The following is a 16,694-nucleotide window of genomic DNA, read 5'->3' as shown; positions in this document are numbered from 1 at the left end:
AGGAAGAGTTCAGTCACACCTTCACTCCATCACTGCTCCGTCTCCCTTCATCATTTTACCACATCAGAAATCAGATCATATCCATTTCATGCTTTTCTCTACCAGGTTCTGTAAATCTGCTGCAGATTCACAACAAACTTATTTCACTTCAAACATTTTCTTCATCTTATATCTGAAATAATCTGCAAGTGGAACTGGAACTTTTAAAAAAATTTTTTTTATAACTTTATTTTTATTGAACATTTTTAGAATACTTTCAAAAAGAAAAATCAAACAATACAAAAAATACAGAACAAACAAAACAAATATAACCTACTGGGGGGAGACTCCTATTCCAGAATTACAAAATTCCAGGGTACCGTTCATATCCAAAATTACTCCTGTAGCGTTGATGTGATGTTTCTCCATTTTCCCATTTGTCCTCACGTTGCTCTTCTTGTGTCCTCAGTGTTAGAATCTCCTTCTCATATAATGAGTTCACAGTCTGTATCCTTCCTTTGTGGTGGGAGGGTCAGACTGGCACCATTTCCTAGTTATTACCTTTTTGGCAGAATTTTAAACAAATAACAGTCATTATTAAGAACAACATTCTCCAAAAGGCCAAGATATAAAACCAGACCAGTCTTAGGTATTATGTAACCTAATATTATTACAATCTTTTTGTGTATTTCCTTCCAGAACTGTGTAATTCTAGGACAAAGCCAGAAAATATGGGCATGATTAACATTAAATGCTCCACAATTTCTCCAACACGGTTGAACAGTAGATTTGAATTTACTGGTAGTTTTGGGTGTTATAAAAAATCTGATTATATTTTTCCAACAATGTTCTCTCCAAATTCTGGAAGAGGATGTCGTAGTTTGGGTCTTCCAGATATTCAACCAGTCGTCTTCCGTTAGCAGAATTTCCATTTCCCATTTTGTTTTAATATCCAAAGTATTAGTGCCTCTATTTTCCAATAGATGTTTATACAGTAAGGACACTGTTCTGTGTTTTTTACCCTTATAGGTCTCGATCAGCATTTTGACAATCCCATTTTCATTTTGACCTACTCTGTGTTTTATCTCTTTGTTATAAAAATCCCTTCATTGTAAATATCTAAAATGGTTTTGAGTTCTTAGAGCAAATTCTTGCTGTAGTTCCTGGAAACCTTTGAAGTGCCCATCTTTAAGGACCAGGCATAATGCTGTTAAACCTCTTTCTAGCCACTCTTTAAATCTTAGGTCTTGAGTAAAATATTTGTTATAGGCTGGCCACTGGATCAAACATAATTGTTCCTCTAGTTTGCATTTCCGGATTATATATAACCATTTACCCAGTGAGAAACTGGTAATAGCATTAACTTTCTCAAGTGTATTCTTGGTGGTCTCTATATCTCCAATGATACTCCGCAGTTCTCTTCCATGGACTTTTTGTTCAATATTTTTCCATTTCGCTTCATAATTTTTGTCACTTATATTTATTATGGAAGTTATTTGGGCAGCGTGATAATATTCTCTAAAGTCCGGTAATGCCATACCTCCCTTCTCTTTTGGTAATTGTAAAGTTGCAAATCTTATTCTGGGTTTTTTGGCGTTCCATATGAATCCAGATATAATCCGGTTCCATGTTTTAAACTGTCTGTCCGGGATTTCTATAGGTAATGCCAGGAAAAGATACAATAACCTTGGTAATACGTTCGTTTTTATGGTTTCAATTCTAGAGCTGAAATCTAGTGTTAGAGCATCCCACCTTCTAATGTCCCTCTTAATTTCTTGGTCCACTCTAATAAAGTTAGCTTTATATAGCTCATCTATCTTTTTCGTTAATTGTATTCCTAGGTATGTCATCAAAGTAGAGATCCAATTTAATTTATATTGTCCACGAATCGTTTCTGATGGTGTATAACCGAATGTCAAAACCTGCGTCTTTTTCAAATTTAATTTATATCCTGAGTAGAAGCCGAATATCTCTGTTTGATCAGACAAGGCAACGAATTTTCCGGGTTTGATAAATAACAGATTACATCATCCGCGAACAGACCTATTGTATGAAATTCATTATGTATATCAGTACCCTTGAGATCCTTATGTTGTCTTAGGTGTTGTGCCAGTGGTTCAATATAAATTGCAAATAATGTTGGTGATAAACAGCAACCCTGACGGGTAGAACGCTCCAGTTTAATATTATCAGTTAGATTTCCATTAATCTTGATTCTGGCCACTGGGGATTGGTATAAAGTCCTCACACACTGTACAGCCTTTTCATTAAAACCACATTTTTCAAGTGCTTTATATAAGAAGTTCCAGCTTACGCTGTCAAAAGCTTTCTCTGCATCAAGACTGATTAAAATAGCTTTTATTTTTTTATTTTGAATATGGTCTATAATGTGAAGTGCCCTCCTGATATTATCTCGCGTTTGGCGACCTCTAATAAATCCTGTTTGGTCTTCATCTATGATATCTCCACTGGAACTTTTTTATTGAAATCAAGGAATTAAAACTTAATACAAACTCCTGTTTGTTAATGAAAAGTTATTTGTAACTAACAACATTTAGTGTTAAGCCTGTAGAAATAAGCAGTAAATCAATTAATCGAATGATAATTTAAAACAAACTCAATCATTTCCATTGAGGGTGATTTATCGTTTCTCTCTCAACCAAAAACTGGATGATAAAAGTCTTCAATTTTGTGCTTTATCTTTTTAAGGATAATTTTGTTTTTAGAGATTTCATAATTCATTTGTTGTTTTGTTTATTTATTTAGGGTATTTAAGATGTATTCCAGTTCAAGAGTTAAATGCTCATTAGATGTTTATTGATCGTTGAGATTGTGTTCTTGCATTATTATTATTATGCCATCATTATCATTATATTATTTGAAAATGGTCTCAAAACAATATTATCGTTTATCGCGGTAAATCGCCCAGCAATATTTGCTACCGCGACAGACCTATTCATAAATGGCACAAATCATTCTTAAAAGGAAAAAACAAGCATCTAAAATGGTTTAAAAACGTTAAAATTCAGTATAATCAGAGTTGCTTTTTGCACCTGGAGAAACTCTGTCACATTTTTAACCCACAGAGAAAAACCAACTCAAACTGCCTGCAGCAGATAAACTGTAAGTGCCATGAAATCTGCTCAGTAGAAAAGGTTTCACAGATGCTGCTATAATCCATCGCTGCAAGTCTTCAGACGGTAAAAATAATGAAACTTTCAGCTGAATCTCTCTGGGAAATTCATTAGGTATTCTGTCTTCCCAGAGCTCTGAATCTGAGTGTGTGGCCTCTCGGTGCTACAAGCATTACCGGCTAGTCTGAGCATTTTCATTAGTTCCTCGAATGCCAGAAAGAAACCACATGGGTATGTGGAGCAGCTGCTGGGAGATCTGGAGGGTCTGCCTTCCTCTGCCAAGCGGTTGGCACATCTGCCAGCCACCTTAACATCTGTATCTGCCTGATTCATGGCGTGTGTGAATCCAAACCTGCTTCCCCTCATGTACCAATCAGAATATTACAAGTTGTGATTCTGATCAGCAGCATTTCTGGTGTTTGGTAATTCCACCCGAGCGAGTAAATCAGACAAAGGAAGCTGGTTTTAAACTCGCTGGAGTTCTAGAAATAAGGCTTAAAGAGGAAGTGGGACTAAAGGTGCATTCACACCAATCCAACTCCAGTCTGTTTGTCTAGAAAATCTGGTTTGGTGAGGTGAAAACGCTAAACGACCTCTGACCTCTGACCTCTGGTCCTCCAAACCTCGGTCTGGTTCGGTTTGAATGTGAACGCCAAGCGGACCAGAGACCGCTCCAAAAGCAGGAAGTGGACTACAGCATAGGGCATTCTGGGTAAATACAACCAAAGCTAGCGTGCTAGCCTAGCGCTAGCAGCAGAAATGGCTCCTGGTCTTCAGCCAAAGACTAAAGAGAAATCCTCCAACACTAAAATCTGCCGCCTCCATTTTGTTTCCATCTGGTGAAGAAGGAAGTTGCTCTCAGTGTCTTCAGAGGTTTTTGTGTGGTTTCCTGCAGCGCCCCCACAGGCCAGGAGGGGAACAGGCTGCTCACATGGTTTGGTTGGTTTAAAGCTTTTAGGTCACCTCAGAGTAAATAACCCAACAACCTGAAGCCCTCTAAACGTTCTGGTCTCGATAAAATCCTACCTGACCACGGGTTCTGGGATGGCCTCCAGGTTGGCTGGGACCTGAACCCCCTTCTCCCACTCCTGTCTCCACGGGTCGGACAGAACGTAGAAGTCGTCTGGGCCGAGCTGGGCCGAGTCCGGCAGCTTCATGGCCGTGATGAAGTCTGTCCGAAACACCTGGAGGGAGAGACGGGGAAATGTTGTTAACTGACGTAAAAAAACACAAATCCACGAGCAGAAAAGTTTTTACAGCGCCGGTTTTACTCTGGTGATGACATTAAATCACTTTTTTACTTTCGGTAATGAGCAGGAAAGGAGAAAACTCAAAGATTTCTTAGTTCGTAATCAAAAATTTGGACATGTTTAACTTCAAAAAACCCCTAAAAAATATTTATTTTAACCAAAACAACCAACTATTGCAATTCCTGTTGAATTCTGTCCTCTGATAAAGTCCAGACTTTCCATATAGAGCTTGGAAATGATGCAGATTTTCCCTTAAACAGCTGCATATCTCCAGAAGAAATCCATCTGGATCAGTTTTTATTTTCCATTTGAAATAAAATCAACAAAAACTGTGTACAGCGTAACTGTAAGCAGACAGAACTCTTCGTCTGGGTCCAAATGCAACAGTGAGTCCAACACAAACAGCCGAGCTGCATGTGAGAGCTGGAACGGTTCGTATGGAGCCTGAAGCCTCCTGACAGCTCAAACTTACACTTGATGCAGGCCTGAAGTGATGCATTTTATTCTGCTTCTCAATGTTACCTCCACAGAAAACAGCAACAATAACAGGAACAAATAGTCAGTTTTTTAAATATCGTTCATAGTTTTGAAGTTTTACCAACATTTATATCCATATTTCACCTGTCCAGCATTATAAATACAAACTACAGACCAATGGGAAGATTTACACATGAGATCACCACCAGTCACTGATGGCACTTTAAAGGTTTTAACAAAATTCCTTTCTTGCACATTTTTATGTGTTTCTCACTTGCTTCTAAAAACAAACTAACTTAAAAAAAAACACCTGGCAGTTTTTCTGGCAATAAGTTCATGTTTTTTGGTGACTGGAAAATTAGCTATTTTTAAAACGTCTCATTCAAGAGCCCCGCCCGTTACCTAGCAACCAAAGCAGAGCTTCAGTCCCTTTGGTCAGCTGGTTTTCCTGCTGTATGCCCTGTACAATGGCTGCTGGAAACAAGAGTTTTGTTGCCGACTCCATAATGACTGTTTCTAATAAATGAAACGTTGAAGTGAATCAATGAATATATAATAATGCATAAAACCATATTTGTTTTAGTATGCAATGATTAGTAACGAGAGTTGGTTGTGTTTTCTGTTAATTGTGAGATAATACCAATAAATATGTGGTTATCTGCACCAATGGAGCAAAAACAGAAGCAGGTACTGACATACTGAGAGGGAAAAGGAGGGAGGAGGAAGTATTACAGGCAATCATTGCAGTAAAGTGTTGGCATTAACCTAAAAACCTTTAAAGGTCAACGCAAACAAAGCAGATGTAAATTCAGACGCATTTAAACTCTGCATGTAGGAGGTTTCCTGAAATAAAGCAGGTGTTTATGGGGCAGTGGCTGTTCTCACACAATGAGCCTCTTCGCTCCGACTGGGACCTGCAGCAGCGACACCATCAGCCATGAAGAGACGGGCATCTCACACACTCACACACTAAACACAAGCAGCAGCAGCAACATGACTGAGGACTCTGTTTATCGGCTCCTCATTATCATTTTATTTGTTGTGCCTCTTCAAACTATCCTCTGAATTTCTAACTTCAGGCCATCCACTTATCTTCAGTTTGATGTCAGATCAAGAAGGAGGAACAAATTAGACAAGATAGCAACAAGAAGGAGGTTCCAGTGTTACGAAGGTGATGATGCTTCCTGGTGCAGGTTAGGATAGATTGGCCTAAACAAAACATGTTCATTACATTTTTTACATAACATCATTCCTAGATAATCAATTCTGCCTGTTTTAGGGTCTCTGTCACCTTAAATCCAGATAAGCTGCCGCTGGCCACGCCCCCAACTCAACGTTAAAACTCACATGAAAATGGCTGCAAACAGATGCACAATTATACAACAAGCATTAGTGGAGCCTCCTGCACAACCAACCAGAATGCAGCCAGTGGTTTCTGGATGGTGAGTTAACAACTAAACTCTTGTGTTTCCCAGCAGCCGTTGTACAGCAGGAAAACCCGCTCACCAAATGCTGGAGATCAGCTCGGGTTGCTAGGTAATTGGCTGATTTTCTGATTGGGTTGCTAGGTGACAAGCAAAGCTTTGCTGTGGTTGCTAGGTAACGGTGTAACAATCAGGAAGTTTCTGTAACCGTTAACTTTTTGACAAGAAATGGCTAGATGCTTTTTTGGAAGCATTTGAGGCCCAAAATGCTCTTAAAGATTTATTTATAACTATTATGCAATTACTTTTAATGAAAACAACTTCAGTTCTCATCATCTACAGAAAATACTCCCAACATGTCTCATTTTTACCCACTTTCTTTCCTATGTAACATCATTTTCAGCAGTCGGTTGTTAGAGACGCGTTCAGTGATCAGAATAACAGCGTCTGTCCGTCCGGCGGTCGAAAAGTCACCAGTGGAGAAGTCAGTGATGATGATTTAAGTGCAGTAAGAAGTGAGATGAGTCACAGTGTATGAAAGACCTTAATGTTAAAAGCAGCATGGCTGCCTCTGCTGACGGCCAGGCCAACACAAACAAATAATAAACCCCGGCGAGAAAGGGTGTGTGTGTGTGTGTGTGTGTGTGTGTGTGTGTGTGTTCAACTGCAGAACCTGTTCCAGCCAACAGTCCTGTCACTGATAGTGTTGCTGCTCCGCTGCAGGATTTTCTGTGTCTGAGTGCATGTTAGACGTAAAAGTGAGGCTATAATAGATCTTTTCTTTCCCCTTCAGCAAAACAAGCAGAACAGATAAAGACTCGGGGCGACCGGCTCCTCCCTCATCTCTCGCTTTCTCTCTTTTCTCTATCCATCTTTATGCTGCTGCCTTCATATTTTGCTCTCCAGTGGAGAGAAAGAAAAGGAAATAAAGACTAGAGGAGACAGTAAGTGATGAGAAAACATAAAATCTAAAGTATATTAGGTAGTTAGGAAATAGATGGAGGGAAAAAACAATGGGGTAATGTGAAACAAGGAGAGCAGCGAAGGAAAAAAGAATGGGACGTCAGTATATCAGTTTTATTACTGTGTGTTTGTACAGGAATGGCTGCAGCTAATTAATGTCTAGGAAACTCTATTACAAGCTCCTGCAGTTTTATGTTCTGCCCTCTCCCAGCCTCCCCTGCACACCCTGTTCATCTTTTCCTAAATCATTTCTTACAGACAAAACACTTAGACGCCGTCCTCCCTCACCGACGGTGACAAGACAGGAGGTTGTGTTCAAATGAGTTTATTTTACACAATAATAGGTAAAAACAGAAACACTTTCCTCCACAAAACAAATCAAGGGAAAAAATCTGCCGGAGCTGATTTGATTTTTCTAACTTGTTTATCTTCTGCAGAGTGAGTTAACGTCTGTGTTCCACGCAAAGACCAAAACAAAGAAATACATTTGGCATCTTTATTGTCACCGAGGAACTGATGAGTCGCGAGGCAACAAATGTCATTTCTGGCTGCTTTCTGCTGGTGGACAGAGACTGTTGCGTAATGAGGCTGAGGGAACAATGGAAACTCTGTCGGTAATTACTTCAAAAGTGCATTTTGTTCTCCATCCATCACTTGATTTATTTGCAGCTTGAAACATTTTTCCACATCGATCAAACATAATAACCGCGCTGCAGACGTGCAATTCAATTTTGCCATTTCCTTGCAGTCTTCCAAATTTTTACAAATCGCAAAGAGTGGATAGAAATGCCAAGTGGATTTTCCAAATCCAACAAAACATGGAAAGGAACAGCAAATTCCCTACAGAAAATTTACTTAAGTATGGAAATATTTCATCTGTTTGTTGTTAAATCACTTGGTGTTTCATAATACTTGTTCCATTTTCAAAGAAATATTAGCTTTCCAAAAATGTAGGGTTAGATCTAACATTGTTATCCTCCGATAAATTCACATTACTTTTCATAAGAGTCGTAGCAGCTTCTCAAAATCAAGAGTAAAGAAGCAACCTTACATGCCTCAATCGGTGCACCAGCTCAGTTTAGTCCGACTGAATCCAACTTTAGTCCAGTTTGCTTGTGAAGGTGTGAATGCAAAATCAGAATGACACGGGCAAAAAAGCAACACCTAAAAACGTCGGTCGCGGTTTGGTTGAAGTGAACTCTGAACGCAAATATGAACAGCAAGCAGAACGAAGCAGGAAGTGGACTTCAGCGCAGGGCATTCTGGGTAAATACAACCAAAGCTAACGTGCTAGCCTAGACCTAGCAGCAGAAATGGCTCCTGGTCTTCAGCCAAAGACTAAAGAGAAATCCTCCAACACTAAAATCTGACGCCTCCATCTTGTTTCCATCTGGTGAAGAAGGAAGTTGCTCTCAGCGTCTTCAGAGGTTTTTGTGTGGTTTCCTTCAGTGGTTCTTGGTGCAGCGCCCCCACAGGCCAGGAGGGGAACAGGTTGGTTTGACTCAGAACCACAGCAGCTGGAGGTGGAGCAGATGATGGAGTTCTGGTTCCTAATAATACCGAGTCCAACTGACTATCATGAGGAAAACATCTTGTGCATCATTGTAGAAAATGCAGAAACAAAACATAAACTGAGTCTTAATTTATTTCATGTCATCTTTTTACTTTATTTTACACAATTTGCATATAATGTGAAGTAACATAAAACACTTTGCTTTCCGAAATGCTGTTGATTCCCTCATGCACCATGGACACATTAAATAAATCTGCCATCTTCATGCTAACAAATAGTTATGAGTTTAATTTTACAACTCAACCACCTGCACAAAAACATAACTGTGCTAACAGTTTTACTGAAATTAGCTCAAATTCAATATTATTTTTATGACTTGGCTCTCCACAGTTCATCATTTTATTTCATTTTTAAGGTTAAGAAATCTGAGAACTGAAACGTTCCTTGCACAAATCTCACCTTGACCACTGCTGAACCCCTGACTCAGCTGGTTTTTACGCTGCATGCGGCCGACTACCTGTCTCGTCTTATTACGTGGCCTGACTCGTATCGCTCAACATCTGCAAGGCAGTGATACATTAGCACTCTCCACTTCCTCCTGCGCTGAGCAGAACAGAAACCACAGATGATGACAGCTGAAATCTGACATTTAAAACCAGGAAACACGCATCCAAGTAAAGATAGCACACACACATACCAATGTACACACACAGCAACAAAAGGAGACAAATACACACCGATGCAAGGAACTGAACTGAATTAAACACACACACAGAGAAAGAAATGTAAGCATTTATATGTATACACAACACAGGTCCACCCACTAAATAGACCTTATTATGGTGCTGCTGAGTCAGTTTTCTTAAAGTGCAGCGATCGCACTTTAAATGCTTTCAAAGGCCAAAAGATAGCTCACAATAGTTTATCCTGAAAACAGGCTGGTTCATGTTTGGCTTTAAGAAGGATGAGAATCCTGACACAAAGAGAAAAGTGATGCTTATCTGTGACTTCCTGCTGTTATTCCTCTGCAGACTGTCCAGTTACAAGCATCACTTAAAATACAGCTAATAAAGAACAGGGGACAAAAACATAAAAGGAAAACGTTTTCAACTTAAGTTTTAGTCAGATGGTTGATTGTTGGTTGCCTCGTTTGGTCAGTTGGTTGGTTGCCTCGTTTGGTCAGTTGGTTGGTTGCCTCGTTTGGTCAGTTGGTTGGTTGCCTCGTTTGGTCAGTTGGTTGGTTGCCTTGTTTGGTCAGATGGTTGTTTGTTGGTTGCCTCGTTTGGTCAGTTGGTTGGTTGCCTCGTTTGGTCAGTTGGTTGGTTGCCTCGTTTGGTCAGTTGGTTGGTTGCCTTGTTTGGTCAGATGGTTGTTTGTTGGTTGCCTCGTTTGGTCAGTTGGTTGGTTGCCTCGTTTGGTCAGTTGCTTGGTTGCCTTGTTTGGCCAAGTGCCTGGATCTCTCTGGTGAGGAGTAGGAGTTTGTCCGATGGTTAGTCGTCTCTTGCTCGCTTTCTGTTTCTGGGCTGAGTTAATGTGAAACATTTTGATCTTTTTGAGTGTTTTTCTATAAAGCATGTCGGATTGAGTCGTCTGGAAATAAAGGCATATGATTTTCTTCAAACTGTGATCACACAGACCCAACTTGCCTGTTTCTCAAGGTACAGCATTTTGGTCAATATCTGTTATTTTAAATCTGAGTACCTGGAGCATTTTAGTTTTATGGACTGTAAGTAAGAATGAAACTGCACAAGTATACCTCCTGCCAAGAAGAGAAATCTGAGGCAAAAAGGGATCAAACTGTAAAAATGGAGTGAGAAAGCACAATTAAAAGAAATTAGAATAGCAAAAGAGGAATTAAAGAAATGGAAGGGCAAGAAAAAGGAAAGATTTGTTTTCTCCTCTGGGCATCATGGCTACCTGGCTCTCAGTGCGTCATGGCAGATGTCAGCTCACAGAGAGAAGAGGATAATTTTAGCAGCCACATCACAGCATGGGCTGTAATGATTGGCTGCTTGGAAGGGCCACAGGACTCAGGAAGAAGTGTGTGCATGTATGTGTGTGAGTGTTGAGTGGGTGATCATGAGTGAGAAAAAGACGAAGGAAAGAAAGGGCTTGATGAAGGAGAGAGAGATCAGTGCCTGTGAGAGATCAGTGCATTAGTCCAGTGACTCAGAGATTTCAAACATGCACAAAGATGGGAATCCATCATCGCTCTCACTATGTAATGTATTCAGTAAATTATAGGCTTCAGCTTTCATTTTTTAAGTGCACATCCAATTCTGTGCAATTTAAAATTCTGAGGTGAGGGAGGTTTTAGTGTGGTTAACATACGAAAGGAAATTGGGAAGATTTCAATGAATTCTAGTTTTCTTCCCTTAAAAAGCATTTCTGCCATAAGTGTTCTGCTGAGGCACAATTCAATTCAGGATAAGTTACATTTATACTGATTATAAAGCCTTAAGAAATAGAGGGGTTGACATTTGTTGATTGGCTGGTTGCCTCAGGCTGGTCAGTTGTTGAACAGAGAGGCTTAGTTGGTTAGTCAGCTGGTCTGTCGTCTATGGATGAGTGGGAGATGCTCGGTCAGGAACTTGTTGGACTGAGTGGGTTGTGGTCTTTGTACTTGTTTTTGACATGGTAGTCCACTCAGTTGGTTGACTTTGGATGTGTAGGGGATTTATCTGTCTGTTGCCTATTAGTCGATTCTGATGATGATGCCAAACTACATAAAGGTTGTAGTAACAAAAGCAGAAATACTCAAATGTCTTGTTTGTTTTTTTCTTATGCAAGTACATTTTTTACAAATATTTTACTGTTTGACTGTCTTTGAAGAAATCATGTTTAGAGCTTTTTGTATTTATACAGCTGTGTAAAATGCTAATAATGATCAAGCTGAAAGTCCAGTCACAAAATGACAAATAGGTGCATCAAACAGCAGCGATGCTTTGGTCTGTGTTTTCTTCCTGTTCTTTTCAAAAGCAATTCTCTTCCATAAATTGACTTCTGACTTTTCGACAGAGAGGATTTGGTTCAATTGACGCCTCTACAGGAATAAAACAGAAAGAATGAGATGGAAGAGAAAAGGACAGACGATGCAAAAGAGAAAGGAAATACATTCAGTGTTTCCTGATGGTCAACGGCTTTTACTTTGTACCATAACAGTTTCCTTTTTTCGGCCATTTTCACATATCACAAACTTTCACAACACAGAACAGAATGGCAGATATAGCTTTTATGAATAGTTCATAAATTTTCAAATGGGCTGAAATTTGGACCAGTCCAGAAGTTTAATGTTTACTCACTCCACCACCTGCTTTATTCAGGAAACTTTCTTAAAGGAAACTTTCTAGCTGTTGGTTTGAGGTGAAGTTGAAAGATTAAGAAATTATTTTCATTTATTAATCCACCTACTTTGTTCGATGCACCAAATACACCAGATAACTTCAGTTTAACAGCAGTTATCCAGTGGCGAAGATGAATGAACTTGGCATAGTTTCACCAGTTACCTAGCAACCGCAATGAAGCCAGCCCGTTACCTAGCAACCCCAGCTGATCTCCAGCATTTGATCAGCTGGTTTTCCCGCTTTATGCGCTGTACAATGGCTGCTGGAAAATACAAGAGTTTTGTTGTCGACTCATCATCCAGAAACCACTTGCTGCATTCTGGTTGGTTGTGCAGGAGGCTAAACTAATGCTTTTCAAAGATGCACAGTTGGAAAGTTGTGCATGTGTTTGCAGCCATTTTCAGGTGTGAGCATAAACGATGAGCTGGGGGCGTGGCCAGCAGCAGCTTGTTTGGATTTAAAGTGACAGAGGCACTAAAACGGCTCAGACTGAAATCTCATCATCTAAGAATAATTCAGTGTAACAAATATAATGAACGTGTTTTGTATAGACCATTGACCTATTTTAACCTTTTCAAGGAAACAGATCAGATATATTAATGTAAAACTTTTAAAGACTTTTTAAGGATGCACAAACATCTTGATCAGGAAATCGTTACGCTGGATGAAGCAAGCTAATTTCAAATGTTTGCACCTTCAGACCCCGAATGGTTACTTACAAAACTAAGGTCAAGAGGAAGCAACAGGATTAAAACATCAGAACCACGACACTCCATTCCCCAGATACTTAAACAGCGCCCCCCGATGAGTGAACACTGATGTGTCAATCAGAAGTTGTTTATCTGCTTCTCCCTATAAATGGCATCAGACATATTTCAGATGGCAGATTGTACAGATTGTTCTTTGTGCGATTGCTGCAGATCAGGCCCCCTGCAGAGCTCAGAGCACACAAGCCCGGAGGAACCTTTCGCTCGGTAACAAAACCAACCGTCTCCTGATGGATGAGAGGGAGGAAAGACACGCAAAAGTAAAAGTGGAGGCAGTCTGTGAGTTATTATGCAGCAACATCTCTCGCTGACATGAATCAGTCACATCAACACCCCTCACCAGCTTGACGCTTCTACTAATAAAGGACTTGATATGAATGTGAAAAAGATTTCCTGGTGCTCCTTCTAAAAACTCCTTTCTCCCTCTTAGATCTGCAAAATGTCACATCTGTAGCTATTATCCTGTCTTCATATAGTTCTGAGCTCTGAAAAGATACAGAGCCTACAATTTGTGGCCCTCATTAGCTTGAGACGAGACAGCGAACAAGTCCTTTAGAGGTTTGTGTGAACGCGGCTCCTCATCGCACGGCGCTGGCCTGAATGATTCGCGGAGCGACTGCGGCGCTCCCCTTCCACGCCAAGGGCAGGCTGATTGCCAACGCGCCGCTCAAAGGTCACGCAATTAAGCTTTGTTCCTGCTTCAATGCGGCTGCCGCTGACTGACTGCGCTCAGTCTGAACAGATGTGATTTTTGGCCTCTATTGAGCTTTAAGAAATGTTACTGATTCAGGCTTACAATAAGGAATAAGTAAAAAAGAAACAGTAGCTGAAATTATCTGGTAACTTTGTTAAAACTTAGAAAGTAGTTAAATTTAGAAAAGGGTTCAATGATATCAGGAAAACATGCAATTTCACTTTGACTGGTGAAAATTGATGCTGATATTAGTTATAATTCACCCACATTTTTCCATGTCACTGTGGAGAGCTTTCTACGGTGGCCCCTAAGAGACACAGAGAATTTGTTTTCATTTGTGTTTTACGAGTCGCTTCATGAGGCACATTGAAAGTCTTTCCGCTACAATATGAGGTTTTTCCATGTATGTTAAGTTTTATGCATTTAGGACACAAATGCATCACAAACTTTTGTTCAAAATGCAAAAGTAAAACAAGTCAAACAAAATGCTCCCATCTCTTTCATTCCTAGATATAAACAGAAACTTTCCGTAAAAAGGAAAGAATGAAAACATATTTTCAAACTATTTGGACGACTTCAGCTTTAATTTCACACAATAATAAAGTCATCAGACAGAATATATTCAAATGTACATCTTTTTGCTTAGTTTTTTATCAATTAATAAATAAATCAGTTGACGATTGATTGAATAACTGATTAATCGTTTCAACCCTACATCTCATACAACCAAATATTAATTTGAATAAACATGTTAAACCATGAAGCAGAAGGACTGCATTTTATGAATATAATGGCTGCAAATTTCCAACCTGAACAACAAATTAGATCAAATGTTTCCTTGTCTTGACGTTAGCTCCAACTTTCAGTCGGTAGAGTCAGAATTTGACCAAAGCAGCATGAAAACATGGACTCGTCCCACCTACCAGGGTGACGCTTCATGCCTCAAATCATCTCAAACGTCCACATAATGAGTTGACTGTTCTCCAAACATCCCCATCCCACAGAGCGTCTCTGTTATGTGATGGAATGAGAGATTAGCGCCGCTGATGTGCAGCTGATAAATCTGCAGCAGCTGCACAAAGCCTCAGAGGAATATTTCCAATAACTTGTTGAACATGTGATGTAAATAATTAAAGCGGTTCTGAAGGGATTTACAGGAAAACAAAGGAACAGATGTCAAGAAAATTATATTTAAAAAAAACAAAAATATACTTAAAAAATGTGTATCAACGTACAAGACAAAGTCTTACCATATTTCCAAACAAACAAGAGTCTTTATTATGATCCAAAAACTTCAGAAAACAAACAAGTTGGAAGCAGGGCTGCATATTAAAATCAATTCTGAAACAATTAATATGATTAATCAATTGTCAAAAAATTCCACTAATTTAGTAATCAATTCATCATTAACTACAGACTGAAAAACACCATTTGCTGAAAGAACAACTAAGCTGTAAATCCTGTAAATGTCAGCATTAAAAAAAATAATCAAAAACTTGAATCAACAGTTCAGACCAGAACTGTGCTGAGCTTTTTACAGGTCAATTCAAGTATTTTACATTCTTTGCTACAAATGATGATGAGTTTACTAAAGGAATATTGTTTTGCATTATTGGCAATAAAGAGTTTATTTTCTTAAATGAAAAATCTGCTGAATGTGGCAACAGTTTACGCAATTAATCAATTAATCGTTCAGGAAAATTGATTATTAAGATAGTCGCTAGCTGGAGCTCTTCCCATATCTAACCAGAGTTTCCCTCAGTGGATGATTAAAGCTGCATCATTTTAACTTCCTACCACTGACTTAGGAAACCCCAAACCACTCGGTGAACAGAGAGGAGCTTCACGTTTCCTCTGCAGCTCTCAAGTGAGTGGCAGTGAAATGAGAGAGCAGGAATGTGAAAAGAAACTTTTCTCAATAAATAAACCTTAAAAACTGGGTCACAGACAAGAAATACTGAAGGAGACTTAAGAGGCAGAAGCCAATTTCCCCCCACGGACTGCGATGCAAATATGGTTCTCCGTATGGCAGCTCAGGCAGAGGATCTGGTGAAATGGAGGTGGAGACGTGACCCAGTTTTACAGTCGTGTGTCTGAAACAATCAAAACAGCTACATGATTAATGCTGCGTCTGCACACACTGAAACCTGATTCAGTCGTCATGCTTAAAGAATCCGAATTCACCAAGACAGAAGAAGAAGAGGCAGGTCACGCATGGCTGCTTCCAACCCAAAGACTAGACGGCGTCTCATTCATCTGCTGCCGGTTCAGATGATACTAATATTTATCTGTCCCAGTTTATTTTTAATCACAGTAAAAATAACATAATGGTACTACAATAGAAATAAAATGTGTCTTTTTATAACCAAGCTTCTAGAAGTAAAACTACGTTAATGTTTTCACCACAAAGTCGACTTTGCTGCGTCTAAATCAGCGTTTATTTAATTTATTACATTTTGAAAGAACCATTTTTATAACAGAATGCATTAGTTTAATCGAGCCTTAAAGAAGTAGAAAACTAAATAAAATGTCTTCTAATGCAGAAAATGTGCATCATTTTAAGGTTTTGGATCTCCAGTGAATTACATCACAAAAAAACCCAAATAACTTTAATTGGTTGATTCTATTTTAATCTATTTTTTTTACATTGTAGTGTCATAATAACTAAACAAAACACAGAGACTCATCTTCACATCACGTAGGTCTGATCGATTAATCAAATTACTTGTGATTAATCGATTATTGAACAAACGTCTACTCATTTAGTAATTGATTAATCGTTAACTCTAATATAAAGACTCAAAAAAGAACATTTGCTGAAGGAAAAACAGAGCCAGAGCAATAATTACAACAAAAATGTAAAAAATTATAAACATGTTGCATTTAACAAAAAAAAAAACTGTCAATATGTTCTACCCAAAACTCAGTTTTAGTTTAACCCCCTTAAAATTCTGTGGAAAAACATCATATCATCTTTTCCTATCCAATTGTTAATCATAAAATGAATCAACAGATCAATAATCCAGCAGAAAAGTCTGAGCTTTTCACATGTTGATGATTTTTTATGTACAAATGATTAATCATTCTCTAAAGGAATGCTGTTATTGCATGTTAGGCAGTAAAATGTTCATTTTCTTTTTTTAAAAAAG

At 38.9% G+C, this 16,694-nt stretch overlaps 1 protein-coding gene across 3 annotated transcripts in view; it reads right to left on the bottom strand.

Moving 5' to 3' along the window:
- The window catches only part of jade2 (jade family PHD finger 2), a 145,550-nt gene that overhangs the window by 98,019 nt on the left and 30,837 nt on the right, over positions 1–16,694 (bottom strand). For all 3 annotated transcript variants that reach the window (XR_004340988.1, XM_032576558.1, XM_032576559.1), the window contains exon 4: positions 4,140–4,297. Coding sequence is in view for 2 of the 3 variants with exons in the window: in XM_032576558.1 (XP_032432449.1) it covers positions 4,140–4,297 (158 nt within the window). In the remaining variant the exon portion in view is untranslated. The remainder of the gene's footprint in view (positions 1–4,139; positions 4,298–16,694) is intronic.

The sequence above is a fragment of the Xiphophorus hellerii genome, chromosome 11 (genome assembly GCF_003331165.1).
Source record: "Xiphophorus hellerii strain 12219 chromosome 11, Xiphophorus_hellerii-4.1, whole genome shotgun sequence".
NCBI classification, from domain to species: domain Eukaryota; kingdom Metazoa; phylum Chordata; class Actinopteri; order Cyprinodontiformes; family Poeciliidae; genus Xiphophorus; species Xiphophorus hellerii.
This window is presented reverse-complemented; position numbering and strand designations above follow the sequence as displayed.